Raw genomic sequence first — 17988 nt, 5'->3', positions numbered from 1 at the left:
TGTGGACGCAGGCTCTAGAGCGCAGGCTCAGTAGTTGTGGTGTACGAGCTTAGTTGCTCCTTGGCATGTGGGATCTTCCCGGACCAGGGCTCGAACCCGTGTCCCCTGCACTGGCAGGCGGATTCTTAACCACTGCGCCACCAGGGAAGTCCTCTCTAAGGGTTTTTATATGCTCCTAAATCCCTCTGTGTCTGAGGGACCTAGAGTAGTGTGTTTTCTTATCTGAATCAGAGCTGATACATTTCCAAGACCAAAAGAAGCTAAATAAAGTGTAATTTTTATCAAAACCTTTTCTTTTATCTGAAAATAAGGTAGTATAATATCACACAAGAAATTGTTTTAACAGTTAAATAGATTTAAAACCTTGCTCCATAGCTGAAAAAGCACTTGTATCTGTATCCTGAACTGGTCTCCAGAGGGCAGCAGAGAGTCATTTACACTTAACCAAAAGTGTGTACTTGGGCTGTTTTTTCAACTCTTCTGTTCTTTCTTATGACTAAGCTTAACAAACTGGGTGGCCAGGATTTGGAAGGCTGTCTGAGGCCATGGATCAAAGTGATGCCAACAAGCCAAAGCAAAGATTCAAAGAATCACTTTTATATCTTTAAAATAATTCTTTAATTAGATAAACCAATGAACCACAATTAATACACTGTTGGCTAAGCATATTTAACCAGCACATGTTTATGAAACACTGAGGCATATAAAGCATTTAATCCTTTCAGGGCTTTCTATTCCTAGACATACAAAAAGTATATAGAAAGAGTGATAGTCACTTATTCTGTCATATTTTTTGAGCATTTGATACACACTAAAAGTTTATCAGTGACCCAGAAATTGTTGAAGACACAAAGGGTTATAAAAGCATGTTTCACAAAAAAAAAAATCATGTTATTCTGACTTACTTTGTAAACAACAAAAATTCTGGATCGATAGGTGAAATGCTTCTATAAGCTGACGAAGTAAGGAATAGTTCAGCCAAAATTAAGTGAATGCAGACATCCAGAGACTTATGCAGGACACTGAAGCTGGCCTGTACTCCAGGGCATTGCAAAACCAGGTAAATTTGAACTTTGGTTTTCACCTCTTAACAGGGCACAGAGAAAAGGCATCACATAGGTCTTCCTCAAAGTGGTGATTCTAAATAATAGGAGACCACCCCATTAAGGTTGAGACACCAAAGGGCCATCTCTTCAGCGTGAGAAGGAACTAGAAGTAACCACCTTGAACCCTGTACCTCCTCCCATCCCAGTAAAAGTGAAATTGCCTCCTGTCTGGAAACTTGGCTCAAAGTACAGAGGTGGAGAACAGTCTCTTCTGAGTTTTATAAGCATGAGATGGCCCACATTCATACATCTGGGTGGTCTAAAATGCCTCAAGCTGAGAATTAGGTTAAAGCGGTCACAGACCCAGGAGTCTCGCAGAAGCAAACAGAAATCTTCTCTACAGAGACTCACCTCTATTCCAGGCCTCAAAGAATTTCTGCAGAAATATGAGTTCACAGTCAAAAATCATGAAACCCGAAAGTAAAGGACATATCATGAGCGACAGCCAGTACTTATTAGACCCTCAAAGATGAAAGACATGGAAATTATGAAACATGGAAGATCAATCAAGTACACTGAAATATATTTATAGAAATAACAGGACAAGTTATGGGCAAAGAGCCAGAACCATTAAAAAATAACCAAACAAACCAAACATAGAACTCCTAGTCATAAAAAACATTGTAAGTGATATTTTAAAACTCAATGAAAATGGATAAAATAGTAATAAAAATATGCAGTGGGGTTTAAAAATATAGGATTAAAAGATACGAGAGTAATGAGATATATATTAAGCCTTTATTCCAACACATTTTTGAGTTTAAAGGAAATAAAGGCCCTAGACAAATATTTCACTATATCTGACTCGAAAGGAATACAAAACCCAAATAGTCTCATAATCAGTAAGGAAATTGGGAGTTCAAAATATGTCAATCAATCAGTCCACTCCTCTAGGCCCAGGTGGCTTCTCTGGCAGTTCTAAATATTTAAGGAAGAAAAAGTTCTAATTTTACACAAATGCTCCTAGGAAACAAAATGCGGGTAACATTTCCCAGCTCATTTTGTGAAGCTACCATAATCCTGATTCCCAAACCTAAAAAGAATAGTATAAAAAAGGAATCTCAGGGCTTCCGTGGTGGCGCAGTGGTTGGGAGTCCGCCTGCCGATGCAGGGGACACGGGTTCGTGCCCCGGTCCTGGAAGATCCCACATGCCGCTGAGCGGCTGGGCCCGTGAGCCATGGCCACTGAGCCTGCGCGTCCGGAGCCTGTGCTCCGCAACAGGAGAGGCCACAACAGTGAGAGGCCCGCGTACAGAAAAAAAAAAAAAGAAGTATAGCTCACCACACTGATGTTCACAGGTTTAAAATATCCTAAGCAAAAGATTAACACACTAAGTTCAGGAACAAATTTTAAAAAGAAAAAACACATCATGACCAAGTTGGGCTTATACAAAGAAAGTAAGGTTGATTTCACATTTTTAAAAATCAGCTAATTAATTTCACCACACTAATAGATTAAGGGGAAAAAAATCATATGGCCTCTCAATAGATGCAAAACCCCCCACATTTTACAAAATTAAAATTCATTCATGACTTTTTCAAAAGTCTCTTTGCAAAAGAAATAGCCTGATAGTATCTACAGCAAGTATTATGTGTAATGTTGAAATACTGTATTCAGTATTGATATAAAATAAGGATGCTTGCTGTCATCACTTTTACTTAACAATATGCTAGATGCCCCAACAGTGCAGCTGGCAGAAATGAATGAATGAATGAAGAAATGGTGTAAAATTGTAGGACAGCAAAATTTGCCATCCCCAAATGTGTCTCTCTGGCATGAGGATTAATTGGGCTGATTATTTTTAAGAAACAGAAAACTCAGAAAGTTTTTCTTGTTACCTCCGCATTAGCTGCTTAAAGAATTTAGATAAAGGGCCTGTCTCCAGAATGGAGCTATCACCGGAGATATCTCTAAAGAATATGGACTAGGTGTGCTGGGAGAAACGTGGCAGGGCCTATAGATCAGGGTCCACACTGTATCCCATTGTCTCTGCAGGACCCAGCAAACATTTGTTTATCAAACATTTGCTTTTCCATCTCTATTTCCTTCCTCCCCCTTGAGGTCCCAAACCATACCAACATCCTCTTTTTGTCTCCAGGGAAGCCCTATAGCAGCATTTTTAAAACAAAGCACAGAACGTGGAAACCATGAGGAAAATATAGGAGTTTGACTACATTAGTGTAAAAAAAAAACCTTTGGTTTATTAAAGAACACTGTAAGAAGAGTAAACAGGGGACTTCCCTGGCGGCACAGTGGTTAAGAATCCGCCTGCCAACGCAGGGGACGTGGTTTCGAGCCCTGGGCCGGGAAGATCCCACATGCTGCGGAGCAACTAAGCCCGTGCACCACAACTACTGAGCCCACACGCAGCAACTACTGAATCCTGCGTGCTCTAGGGCCCATGCTCCGCAACAAGAGAAGCCACAACTACAGAAAGCCTGTGCGCAGCAACGAAGACCCAATGCAGCCAAAAAATTAAAAAAAATTTTTTAAAGAGTGAACAAAAAACCAAGAGAAGACATGTGCAACACATAAAACAAACAAAAGATGAGTATCCAAAATATGTTTTTTAAAATACTCTTATTAACCAAAAAGAAAACAAATAACACAATCAACAATGAATTTGAACAGGCACATCACCGAACACGAAAACTGAATGGCCGATACACATATTTTTAAAAGGGTTAACCGTATTAATAATCAAGGGAAACACAAATCAGACAAAATGAAATAGTTTCATGTCCATGAGATCAACAAACATTTAAACATCTGACAATATCAAGTCTCGACGAAGAAGAGTAACAAATATTTTCATATTATGATCAGTTTGGAAGGCCCTTGGCCTTAGATAATAAATATGAAAATCCACATACTCTCCATTCCACTCTTACAAACATACTTTAAAAGCACTCTCGCACATGTGTACCTGAGACAGTACAAGAATGTTCAGGACAGAACTGTAAGAGCAAACGGCAATTTCATATGCCTCAACATAATAAAAATTGATAAGGATTACAGATATCTTAAGGGCACTTTACTATATCTGAAATCTGTGGTCAGTGGACAGAAAACTGTAAGCCTAAACACTAACACAGGATAATAAAGGGCCAGAAAAAGACACCAACACCAAGGAGTGTCATCAATTTGTATAAGAGCTTATTTGTTTCACAAACATTTAGACTGCACTTATCATGTGCCCAACACTGTTGTAAGTGCTTCACAAGGATCAGTTCATTTCATCCTCAGAACAGGTCTATGAGCTAGGTACTAATAGGATCCTCATCGGACAGATGAAGAAACTGAGGCAGAGAGGGTGAGTATTTTGCCCAAGGTCACATGCAATTAAGTGGCAGAGCCAGGATTCGAACGCAAGTAGTTTGAATCCCAAGTCCTTGTATTAAAACATACACTATGCTAACTCCTAACCATGATGCTATATTGTGCTGGCAGAACCACTAGGGAAGTAATTTATCCAACAAATGCAATTAAATCGCTTATTGATGTGAGTGTAAGGATACCGTTCCAGCTATCTAGTTACTGCTGCATAACACAGCTCCCCAAACTTAGTGACATAAAACAACTATTTATCATGCTCACTCACTAAGGAATTAGGACAGGAATAGCAAGATGGCACGGTCTTGCTCCTTGCCAGGACCCCAGATGGCAAGACTAAATGCCTGGGGGCTGGATGACTTGAAGACTGGGCTCAGTTGGGCCAATGGCCCCAGTACCCACATGCAGACTCTCCAAATGGCTTGGGCTCCTAACAGCATGGCAGCTGGATTCGGAAGGCGAGAACCCAGAGAGCAAACATCCCGAAAGCATAGGATGTAGTTGCAAGGCTTCTTTTGTCCCTGCCTTCGAAGTCGTGCAGCGTCACGTTCTGTCTTTATGACCAAGTCACGGAGGACCCTCAGATCCAGGGATGGGGAATTAGGCTCCACCTCTGGGTGTGGGGGAAGCAAGGTAACCTTGCGGAAGAGCACGTGAGTGGGAGACAGTTGTCAGGGTCACCTTTGGAAACACAACTTGGCCCAGGGTCACAGAGGCTGTTGACAGGGCAATAGGTTCTGGGATATTTTTAGCCACAGGTAACTGAACAGGCAATTAACAGTGGCTTAAATTCTATGGGGGTCTTTGTCTCATGACATAAAAGGGCCAGAGGCAGGGCAAGTCCAGAGTTAGTTGCTCGGTGATGTCATCAAGGACCCCAGTGCTTTCTGTTTTTCTAGTCTGCTACCCTTAGCACATCCTAAGTATCCCACTCCTTGCTTTTAGGTTGGTTGCAGCAATTCCAAGCATCAGAAGGAGACATAATAATGTCAAACAAAGAAAAAGAGGGGCATATTTTCCCTTGAGTCTCTTCTAATTAAAAAAAAAAAAAAAAAAAAAAGGAATAGGGACTTCCCCGGCGATCCAGTGGTTAAGACTCCCGAGCTTCCACTGCAGGGGGCAGGGGTTCGATCCCTGGTGGGGGAAGTAAGATCCCACATGCTGCAAGGCACAGCCAAAAAAAAAAAAAAAAGAAGAACCTCCTTTCTAAACCTCACAGTTAACTTACCTTCAGGTCACATTGGACCTGAACTTGCCCTTGTTCATGCCATAGCTGGGAAAGAAGCTGAGAAAGGATCTAGCATTTTGGCTTCATAGTAAGAAGTGCTTCTGCTAATAAAAAAAAAGGAAGGGGAAGAATGACAGTGGAGCCACCAGTATCTGCCACAAGTTCAGGCAACCTCCCTTCATTTAGCAATTATTAGCTGATTGCTAATTGTGTACCAGGCACAGTGCTAAGGGGCAGGGCATGGCGGTGAGCAAGACAAGCAACCCTACCCTTATAAGGCTTACAGTCCAGCACAAAACAGAGACATGTAACAAGCAATCACATAATTAAAACAGAGGTGTTCAGTACCATGAAAAAGAGGTATGCAATCAAAGCATGATTTGCTGTAAATAAAGCAATATTTCTTTATGGAAATATACTGAATGAAAGACAAGATTATAGTTATAAATACTAAAAGAATCACAAGGTCCTCGCTAAGATGAAAAAATAATGATTGGAAATGATGAAGAGAAGGAAGCATGGTGTCTGGCAGATAGATCGCATCCCCATCATTAGAAAAGTTACTCCATTGAGGATCTGAGACTGTTCCCTGGGATTTACTACAGACCTGATGAAGCCTCTCTTGAGACTCCCTGACCTCCTTCTATCGAACTGCATGCTCACCAAACAAACTCTGGAATACTGCATCACTTGCCCAGGTGGACTAGATACCAGACTGGAATTTTTCAGTTTCTGAGAAGTTCTATCTGTCACCATAAAGCGTTATTTTGGTCAGTTTAAAGTAAGCATGAACAGTCTTAGACCTTCAAAGCTAAAATCGCTGACTGGGAACCCACGGTGAGCCCCACCCTGGGCACTCACAAGATACCAAGCCAGTTTCACCCACGATGGCACTCAAAACTCACCTGGTACCTTCCTTTGATGGTAGCTATGGCATCGGCCAGCTGCTGATTGTAGCATTTTCTTAAGGTATCCTCATTCTGCAAATGAAAAATAAATACACCGAGCACCACAGTGTATTTCCAAATGCAACTCTCACACCTACAAGGGAAGGGCTCAGTACAAAACCATCATTCAAATCATATGCTCTCTCAAAAACTTCACTTTGTAATCATTTCCCCTATGCTTACAGCTAATACAACACATTCCATTTTCACTTACACTGAACCAAAAGCAACAGAGAGCTCATATGGATAAAATAAATACAGATAACATGAACATTTTCTCTCATCTTCCATATCATAGTCTTTTTAATGTCTTAGAACTGCTTATAAAATAGTGAAATCGGGGGATGGGATAAGTTGGGAGATTGGGATTGACATATATACACTACTATGTATAAAATAGATAACTAATGAGAACCTAATGTATAGCACAGGGAACTCTACTCAGTGCTCTGTGGTGACCTAAATGGGAAGGAAATCTTTAAAAGAGTGGATATATGTATACGTATAACTGATTCACTTTGCTGCACAGCAGAAACTAATACAACATTATAAAGCAACTATACTCCAATAAAAATTAATTAAAAAATAAAATAAAATAGTGAAATCTATTTGGAGTTCACATCCTCTTCTGGTCCTGGTATTTTTGGATGAATTATGCTCATGCAAAGACATCTAGGGCCACTAATCCACAAACTAGAGTCATTTTCTGATTAATCAAATTATTTGATCCTATCTGTTATGGATAACAATGCAAGACAGTACGTTAAAAAATACTCTGGTATGGAATCTAAAAAAAAGAAAAAGAGTTCTGAAGAACCTAGGGGCAGGACAGGAATAAAGACGCGGATGTAGAGAATGGACTTGAGGACACGGGGAGGGGGAAGGGTAAACTGGGACGAAGGGAGAGAGTGGCATGGACGTATAGACACTACCAAACGTAAAATAGATAGCTAGTGGGAAGCAGCCACATAGCACAGGGAGATCAGCTCGGTGCTTTGTGACCACCTAGAGGGGTGGGATAGGGAGGGTGGGAGGGTGATGCAACAGGGAGGGGATATGAGGATATATGTATACATATAGCTGATTCACTGTTATACAGCAGCAACTAACACAATACTGTAAAGCAATTATACTCCAATAAAGATGTTAAAAAAAATACTCTTGATTCTGGTATCAGTTTTGATTCTAGCATGGAGTGTAAACCACCAATGGGCTTTAGAGTCAGGATTGGATTTCAATGTCACTGTGACACTTACTATCTGTCTGACTTTAAGCAAGTGACTTAACCTTGGTGGCTCAGTTTCCTTATCTGCAGAGCAGGGATAAGAGGATTTCTACTTAGGGACTGTTGAGGGACTTAAAGAGGAAATGCATTAAAAGGTACTTTGAATGGTGGGGTCAACAACACGTGGGTGTTTTGTTTTATAGCAGAAAAATAACACTGATGCCTGTTCTTAATGACAGATAAATATGATAACCTGATCAAAGATTTTAGGAAATTCCTCAGAGCAGCAGAGTTTTCATGTCTTTGGCTCCTACGGAGCCATTAAAACACAAGTCATATAAAACTGTAGTTAAGGGCTGAAATTCAAGCATTAAACTGTCTGGCCTGGGACCTAAACCCTGATGGTTTTTTAACTGGTGACCTTGAGCAAGTGAATTAACCTTTCTGTGCCTCGGTTTCCTCATCTGTAAAAGGGGTATAATAATTGTACCTACTTTGTCAGGTTAGTCATGAGCCTTAAATGAGTTCATACACAGGGTACTCACAAAAGTTTCTGCACATAGTAAAGCTATAGGTACCATACAGCTTTATGTAGTCATCACATGAGACATAACACATACAAATTAAATTGCCCTCATAAGTTCCTAAGCTAAAAACTGTAGTACCTACACATCTAAACACAAAATTAATCCACATACGAAACAGAGGAAATGAGAGAACTTCTACCTGTTGGTAACGTTTTTCGATTGTCAAGATCCTGTCATGTAGAGAAGTGAAGAGTCTGCAAGATTCCTCTTTAAGACGGTCCTCAAACTTCAGTTGAATCAATTGTTTGAGGAACCCAAAATCCACCTGAAGAGATTTAACAATCTAAAAATGGAAAAACATACGTTATTGTAGAGAGTAAGGGCCCTCTGTGTAAAGATTCCAGCACCTGGTCTGGTCTGGGCAGATCACTTGGGCACCTGGGTCAGGGGCTTGTCCTGAATTGAAGATTACCTCTCCAAAGTCATGTACACTGGGGATTCCAGTTAATCTGCTAAACTAATACATGCTGATGGACGAAGGGAGAGGAGGTTCCCAGCAGTTTCCTACCATACAGAGTAAGTTATCCTTTGCCATGAATCAAAAAACGATTGAAAAAATGATTTTCAATATGTGATTTTCAGATCAGGAAAAATGGGTAAGAATCAACATTTGTTGTGAATTTACTAGCCAAGTACTTAAATATATAACCAATGTGTTGACTAACAACTGATTGGTATCATCCAAATGCAAGGTATTTTTGTCTCCCGCTTTCTATTTAAAATGTATTCACTAGGACTTCCCTGGTGGTCCAATGGTTAAGAATCCGCCTTACAATGCAGGGGACGTGAGTTCGATCCCTGGTCGGGGAACTAAGATCCCACATGCCACGGGGCAGCTAGGCCCGTGCGCCACAACTACAGAACCCATGCACTCTGGAGCCCGAGCCACAACTAGAGAGAAGCCCATGCACCGCAACTAAGACCCAATGCAGCCCAAAATAAATAAATATTTAATTCAAAAAATAAAATAAATAAAATGTATTCACTAGGTAATCTTCCCTCGCCCTGAATGGAAACTGTAAGCAATTCCTACCCATTCTTGGGAACAGAAAGTCCCATCATCACTCAAAACACAGCCCGAAAGTAGCATTTAGAATGTGACACTTCCAACTTCATTCATAGGTAAGGCTGCTCCCTGCACTCCAGGCCAAGGGCAGTAACTGGCAGCTGCAGGTCTTTAAGGAAGAGAGTGGGATTCACTCTTGAGCTCTCTCCCCTCTTACCTCCTCCCCCCACACCCCAGTTGCTTCTCCACCACAGACAAGGCAGAAGGGGTAAAGGGACACGGCTGTTCCTACCTGGCGGGGGGCTTCACCCTGGTCTGGTAGGACAGGAGAACGGCCCTTATTCCCTCGGGCACCAACACAGCTTCTCTAGAGGTTCCCGCTGCAGGTACCCTCTCTCCTGTGGATGCACAGGGACAAGCAGCTGCTTCTCTACTCCCGGTGATCACTGCTACTCCGCCCTCAGGCCCTATGAATCTAGAGTTTTACCCTTTCTTCTCCCTTGTGTTGGGGGCCCTCTGTCCTTCTCAATCTGTCAACTGGAGAGGACCCAGAATGACCCCAAGCTGGCGCTCTCTCTCTTTTTCTCAGAGGCCACATGTGGTCCACAAGAAACAATCACACAACCCTCACCCCAGCAACTCTGGCAGTGCAGACTGATCCCAGCTCAGCCGCTTCCCCTTCTTGCCCCAGCCCACGTTAGCTTCCTTGCACATGAATCGGCACCGGTCCTCTGAGTCTTCCAATAGCAGCAAACATATTTCAAGTTCCACAGAAGCCTGCCTTACTGGCTTTGGGCTGAGGAAGAGCCCTTCTGCTACCCCTCCCCCAGAAAGAGCATGGCAATAGTGTTTCCTAAAGAAACTGCTTCAGCAATTTTTCCCCCTGATCCCCGTTTTTATTATCCTTGGTCTGATTAAAGAGCTAAGAGTCATTGATCTGATGTGTAACGTTCTCTTCGTAAATTCTGCAAATGGGATCTCACACTCACTTCGGAATTTGATACCTGGCTACTAGCATGCTGGGAAGAAGCTCGATTTTAGCATCCTGATACTATGTGGAAGGTTTTATTTTGCAGTTGAGGATTTCAAGACTTTGAGAGGTTAAGTGACTAACTAGGCCATCATTACATGGCCAGTAAGCGGAAGGTCCAGATTTGAACAGAGTTGTGACTGACTCATACTCCTTCTTTATACCATGTTGTCAACTTATGAAGGTTACTATTTTGAGAAATAAAAAAAAAAAATTCTACTGCAAGTGAAAGCTTAACAAATTCCTTAAATTCCAGGGACAAGATGAAATGACTTTGCCTTTAGAAGATCCAGCCCTATATGGACGGCTTGTTCTGAAGAAGGGAGGGACAGGAATCCTGGTATGGTCAAATAAACTCCTACTGGCCTAAGACTCCCATGGATCACAATTTACAAGAGATGTACCTAAGATACAATGACACAGAACTGAGGTCAGTGTAGAAATAAGAAAGTTTTACCAGGCAAACAATGTCCCAAAGAATGTTACTATAGTTATATTAATATTGAACAAAACGGACAATATGTGTATGTGCATATAAGTATATATGCACACATGTACATATGTGTGTGTGTGTATATATATATATATATGTATATACACACACTCAACAAATACAGGTTATTTTTAATTTCCCATTTCCATGGCACAATAATGAAGACTGAACTCACACAAAGCCTCAGGACAAGTCGCAACAAAGACCAAATAATTCATCTCACAAAGACTGTCCGCTGACAACGAAGCACTGAAGTTAAAACTCAGCAACATAACGGTAACTAAAGAGCATGCCTGGAGATCTAACCAACTTCTTATGAAACAATGGGCCAACTAAATAAATGGGAAATTGGAGCACTTCAACCTAAATACTAATAAAAATACCACATCTCAAAATTTGTGGGATGACGTTAAAGAAGTAATTAGTAGGACTATATTGTCTTAAATATTGTCATTTATACTGTCTTTAAATGCTTATGAAAGGAAAGAAGGGAGCCTCAGAATGAATGACCTGTAGGCATGGATAGCTAAGAGCCCCGTGTCCATCACACAGGTCCTTCCTGACTGAGACAAGCACGACTTTGTCGGCGCAGTAATGTGCCTCGCCAACACACTCACTCCTTCAGAACCCTTTGCAGTTAAAGGGGTCATGTGATGTAGTTACGGCCAACGATAAATACGCTGGGGTTTTCGATGGAAAGTTTTTGCTTTTTCAGTAGAGCTACCACCACTCCATTCCACTTCTCCCCTATTCTCCTTCCTCTGTGAAATGCAGATGGAGGCTGGAAATGGAGCAGCCATCTTGTTACTGTGAAGTCAGAAATATGATAGCAAAATCCATGCACTAATGATGGACCTGTGAAAAGATAAAATGAACCTGGTACACAGATGACATCAGGGAGCTACTGCCCTAACTTGTAACTCCAGATATTCTAACCCAAGACTTCCTGTTAAGTCAATATAGTTGCACTGTCTGTACACAGAGCTATATGACATCCCAACTAATACCCAGATCCAGTTCACGGAATTAGAAAAAGAAAAACAGAGTAAACCCAAAGATAGTAGGAGGAATTAAATAAGAAAGATAAGAGGGACTTCCCTGGTGGCGCAGTGGATAATACTCCGAGCTCCCAATGCAGGGGGCCTGGGTTTGATCCCTGGTCAGGGAACCAGGTCCCACATGCATGCCACAACTAAGAGTTCGATGCCACAACTAAGAAGCCCACATGCTGCAACTAAGACCCAATGCAACCAAATAAAATAAACAAATATTTTAAAAACACATAAATAAGTAAATAATAAGGATAAGAAAAGAAATTTATGAACTAGAAAATAAAGATATGATAGAAAGGATTAATAAATCCAGAAGTTGGGTCTCTGAAAAAAATTAATGAAATAGATAACACTGCCAGGATTCATCAAGAAAAAAGAGAGGAGGTATGAAGACCATATTAAGAATTTTTAAAGAAATATAACTACGGATACAATAAAGACCTAAAAACGATATGCAAAGACAATAATCAACACCATAACCAACAATTTGAATATTCTGTAGAAAAATATAACATCAAACCGACCCAAGAAGATTTAAGAAAACCTTAATATAATCATAACAAAACAACAATAGCAGTAAAAATAAGCAGACAGTTTTACATGCAAGTTCACACTGAAGAAATAGATACTTCCAATCTCAAGCCAGTAATTCCAGAGAATAGACTAGGGAACACTTCCCAACTCACTTTATGACAATACTATAACCTTGCTACCAAGACTGAACAACAACAGCATAAGGAGAAAAGAAAATTATAGGACAACCTCACTTACGAATACAGATGGAAAACAATCCTTAGTAAAACAGCAGCAAATAATGCAATGCAAAAGGAAATATTATAGTCCAGTTGGGTTCGTTCCAGGTTTACCATCAAAAAATCAAATTTCTTCACATCATCAGATAAAGGAGAAAAACCGTATGACTGTACGACCATCTCAACAGATCCATGAAAAGCATTCAAATCCAGCCATCCATGATTTTTTTTTAAAAAATGCCTCTCACTAATTTGAAATAAAGAAACATCCTTAATCTGATTTAAGCACATTGCATCAGATTTTGGTTCAGCTATATTAAAAAATCCAAATAACAGAAGCATAAAAGAGAGGTAAGTTTACTTCTCTTTCACTAGGTGGTGAAAATGACCCAAGATCCTTCTATCTCCTTAGTCTTCTGTATACCTCAAAATCATGGTGTAACTGGTAGCATCCATGGTCTAGGCACTGAAGTAAAAAGAGGAAGGCAAGAAAGAGAGGAAGGAAAGAGGGACGGGATGAGGAAGAAGTAAAGTGGCAGACAGTGCATCGGAACTGTGCCTTAAAGGTTGCCCAAAGCGGCCACCCAATATTTCCACCTAAATTCTACTGACCAGAACTTACTCATGTGGATGCTAGTTGCAAAGGAATAAAGTTATAACACTTTTCTGAAGGCATAAAAGAAGACAATAAATTGGGACATATGTGGGAAAAGAGACATCCTCAAAAGTGGGAGTGTAAATTGGTATAATTTCTATGCAGGGCAACTTGGCAACATCATTCACAATGATTAATGCATGCATCCTCTGACTCAGACATTTCACTTTTAAGAATTTACATCCCAGTTTTACTGGCATGTGAGTATGAACAGAATTATTCATTGCAGTGAAAGATCTGAAACGACTAAAATATGATGTCCATCAGTAGGAGGATAGCTAAATAAATGACGCCAGTTTGTGATACAATGTACTTGTAAAATAGATGAGGAAGCTCTTTATGTACCAACGTACATAAATGATTTCCAAGTTATGTTGTTAAGTGAAAAAACAGAAGCAAAGCAACCTAAAGTATTTGTAGTAGTATGCCACCCTATGTCACAGTTTTATTGATTAGGACTTTTTTTTTTTTTTTTTAAACAGTGGTTAGTAACTTTGTTTTTTTTGGTTTTTTTAAGCTATACTTTTTGTTGTTGTTGTTTTTTAAAATTTATTTATTTTATTATTTTTTATTTTGGGCTGTGTTGGGTCTTCGTTTCTGTGCGAGGGCTTTCTCTAGTTGTGGCAAGCGGGGGCCACTCTTCATCGCGGTGCGCAGGCCTCTCACTATCGCGGCCTCTCTTTTTGCGGAGCACAGGCTCCAGACGCGCAGGCTCAGTAGTTGTGGCTCACGGGCCTAGTTGCTCTGCGGCATGTGGGATCTTCCCAGACCAGGGCTCGAACCCGTGTCCCCTGCATTAGCAGGCAGATTCTCAACCACTGCGCCACCAGGGAAGCCCAGGACTTTTCATAATAACTCTTGATATCTAATGTGTATGAAATGTTCTGTTTCTTTACAATCAAAAAAGCCCCAAAGCTTTGCTGTACAGAGAAATAAACACAACATTGTAAATCAATTATACTTCAATAAAATTTAAAAAAATATTTTTTTAAAGCCCCAAAGGAAATATGATAGAATATGGAGATCTGAAAAAGCTGTATGGTAGTATAGGGGAGCCACCTCAAAGTGTGTCTCTTTGGCATGAGGATTTATTTAGGCTGATTATTGTTAAGGCCCCAAAGACTCAGGAAGAACCTTTGACATTCCCCATAACTTCCTAGAAGAATGTAGATAGAGGACCTGTTCCAGGAAGGGAGCCTAGCACCATAGATAACTATAGTATACTATGCACTAGCTGTGTAGACCGGGAGGAACCTGGCAAAGTCAGTTAAAATTCGTCTCTGTGTCCCACTGTCTCTGCATGGCCCAGCAAACATTTGTTTACCAAATATTTGCTTTTCCATCTTCATGTGAATTGTCTTCCTCTCCTACGAAGTCCCAAACCACTATCCTCAACATCCTCTTTTGTCTTTAGCTGAAGGTGAGAGCTTTGGCTATTTTGGCAAGTCACTCAGTTTTCCTGGGTCTCTCCCACATATAAGTTATTAAATTTTTGTTGGATTTTTTCCTGTTCATCTGTCTCATGTCAATTTAATTCTTAGACCAGCCAGAAGAACCTAGAGGGACAGAGGAAAATTTCTTCCTCCCTGACCATGGGTGACACAGTTATTCACTACTGTATATTATTCTTGACATTTTTCTATATGCCAAAAATATTTTGTAATTTTTTAAAATATCCTAAATAGTAAATGTTCACAGATGTCAAAAGAATTCTAGAGAGTAAGGAAACATTTCACTAAACAAGTTAACATATATAAGCATGACATAAATATGACACAAGTAGTAGTTTATACTAATAATTTTAAAAAACACAACTGTCATCCAACTCAGTGTGTAAAAGATACTAATATTTTTAAAATGTTAATTTAATCATTTCAATTCTGTCAAGGAAAGACATAAAGGCAAATAGTACCCACAAATTATCTCAGAAGTTTCAAAACAAATCCAGATTTACCTCCACTAGCTTTTGTGTAGATGAACTCAACTCTTTTAATGGCAAAATCTCACTGGAATCTGTTTGAGTAGCATGGTCTGAGCTGAAAAAGCCAACCTTCAAATCATCTGAAATGTTAAATCTGAAAAAGAAAAAAAAGGGAGGACGGAGAGATTAACTGTGGTTTATATAATAGATATTTCCTTAAAAATATATTTAGTGAGCATATTTCATGCAAATCATATTTTACAGATTCAAAGGATTGGTGAAGTGAGGAAACCACTGAATTATCTTCTCATGACTAGGGGTTTTCCCCAGGACTCTGCTGGATTATCAGATTCCCTGGACACTAGCACATTGCTCCACTGATACTCATCTTATTTCCATTTTCTGAGACATGACCAATTTATGAGCCTACTTTTAATATCTTATTTACGTTTTATGTGTGCTTCTGCTTGAAGCCATTATAAATTATGCACGGGCATAGCAAGCAAAATTACTTTGATAGAGGTTCTCAAAGTGTGGTGTGAGGAACCCCTGGAGGTTCCAGGACACTCTTTCAGGGAATCCACAGGTCAAAATTATTTTCATAACAATATTAAGGTTCTATTTGCCTTTTCCATTATCATTCTCTCACAAGTGTTCAGTGGAGTTTTCCAGAGGCTACAGGTTATGTGACTGGATGACAGATTGAATGCAGAAGCTGACAGGAGAATTCAGCTATGTTCCATTAAGCCAGGCATTGAGAAGACTTGCAAAAATGTAAAACAATGACACTATTCTCATTAAAGTTTTTGCTTTGAAAAATAGAGTTCATTTTTCTTTAAAATACATCATTTATACTAACACAGAATTGGTTTATCATTATTTTAAACGTCTCTCCTTTAAAATTTCTAATATGGTAACTCTGAATAGATATAACATAAACTAAAGCTCTTTGAGGGACCCTATAATTTTTAAGACTGTAAAGAGGTCCTGAAACCAAAAGATTTGAGAACTTCTTTAAGATAATCACACCACTGTACTATATTTGACTTTAAACAGAATTCCCCCAAAAATCTAAGTAGGAGCAAGTATTTGTAATGTTCTCCTACAGACTTTTAACTACAGGCATCTCAGACTGTAACAAGAAGGCCAGTTTTCTGGATGTACTCTCTCTGTCAATTTGACCAAACTTACCACAACTATTGGTTTCTAAAATGTCAGGTGAAAAAAGAGAGCCGTGAAAGCTCAAGTAGAATTCCCAGACTTTTCAGTGCAGGCTCGGTAGACAGAGCGTCTGTGTTTCTACCCCTCACTTGTCTGCTGCCCAGGTGTGGCAGACTGTGATTGGGGGCACCCCATGGCAAGCCCTCTCTTTTTACCGCTGGCAGAGCCTCAGATTTATCTCCCATGGAACTCAGGGGAGGGTGATCATATTCCCAGTATCAAGGGTAACCCTCGTCTGGTCTCAGCCCACCACAGTGATCCCATTCTTCTGGTCAGATATTTTAGGGGTGGGTGTGGGACTCAGCTCCGGTGAGTGTGACGGGAGAAAAGATCTGTCGGGGGCTTGTGGGAAAGCTTTTTACACAGAAGCACCAGGGAGAGGCTTCCTCTATGACCCTGGACATTGCCACGTGTGGAAATGAGGCCAGGAACTGGCACAGTCATCTGGTGACCACGAGAGGGGCCAGCCAGAGGGCAAAGCCAGTGCACAGATGACGAGCTTTTAAAAAGATGGAAATAATTTTGACTGCTGACTTTGTTTAGCCATTGACTCAACTCTGACACTCATCACACTTCTGGTCTTCCTGGAATGTCATACAATAGATCAACAATTTGTGAGAGTTTCTGTCAACCACAGCTGAAAGCATCCTAACTGATATTCAGTGTGACATTATGTAAATTACTTACCTTTTCTGTGCCTTAGTTTCCTCTTATGCGAAATAAATAGTGCCTATTTCATAGGGTTATTGCCAGGATAGTGAGTTGAGAAGTACTCTGAATGGTGGATGTCACACAGTAAGCCTTCACGAAATGTGACCTATTTTTTGTGACAGTAGCTGTTGCTATCACCACTAGGTCTTGAAAACATCACAGTTCTAAAAATCACATGCAGAGAACACTACAAAAGCATAGCAATAGTCAACCAAGAAAGGCTAAATGGAAATATTTTTAGATTTTGATATGCACTACACTGTAATGATTTTCAGCTAATCCCACTAAATTTTCAACTGACCTTCCGCACACCCATCAATATTATACTGATGACAGGCCTAGTCAGCAGCATTATTCAAAGCAGAGGGAGCATCCGTAATGCTGTACATCTCAATTTCAATGAAAATTTCTAGTGTTTTCCCACAAAAAAATTGTATTTTAGATTTGGCCTACTTCCTTTTAGGAGGCTATTTTTTTCTCACTAACACAGTACCTTTGGGAGAGGCAATCTCCATTGGCCCAAGGGTCCCTGCATGTTCCTTCTGGGCATGCCAAGAAATACAAAGGCCCTGATCACTCTTTCCTTGGGCCATTCCTGAGTTGCGTTTGCAGTGAGCAACCTTGAAGGATGAGGTAATGCCTTTCCCCTGCCAAGAAGCAGGCTTGCTACTCCTTACTGAAAAAGTGGAACCCCCCAAACTCAGGGATCCTCTCCTTTAA

At 40.3% G+C, this 17988-nt stretch overlaps 1 protein-coding gene across 1 annotated transcript in view; it reads right to left on the bottom strand.

The window, feature by feature from the left end:
- Positions 1 to 17988, bottom strand: part of LOC308613997 (uncharacterized protein C10orf67, mitochondrial) — a gene marked incomplete at its 5' end in the record, with an annotated part of 126658 nt that overhangs the window by 92203 nt on the left and 16467 nt on the right. The window contains 3 exons of the mRNA XM_081228225.1: positions 6574 to 6648; positions 8567 to 8710; positions 15370 to 15490. Coding sequence (XP_081084351.1) covers positions 6574 to 6648; positions 8567 to 8710; positions 15370 to 15490 — 340 coding nt within the window. The remainder of the gene's footprint in view (positions 1 to 6573; positions 6649 to 8566; positions 8711 to 15369; positions 15491 to 17988) is intronic.

This window comes from Mesoplodon bidens (genome assembly GCF_964165515.1).
Source record: "Mesoplodon bidens genome assembly, chromosome: 3".
NCBI lineage: Eukaryota > Metazoa > Chordata > Mammalia > Artiodactyla > Ziphiidae > Mesoplodon > Mesoplodon bidens.
This window is presented reverse-complemented; position numbering and strand designations above follow the sequence as displayed.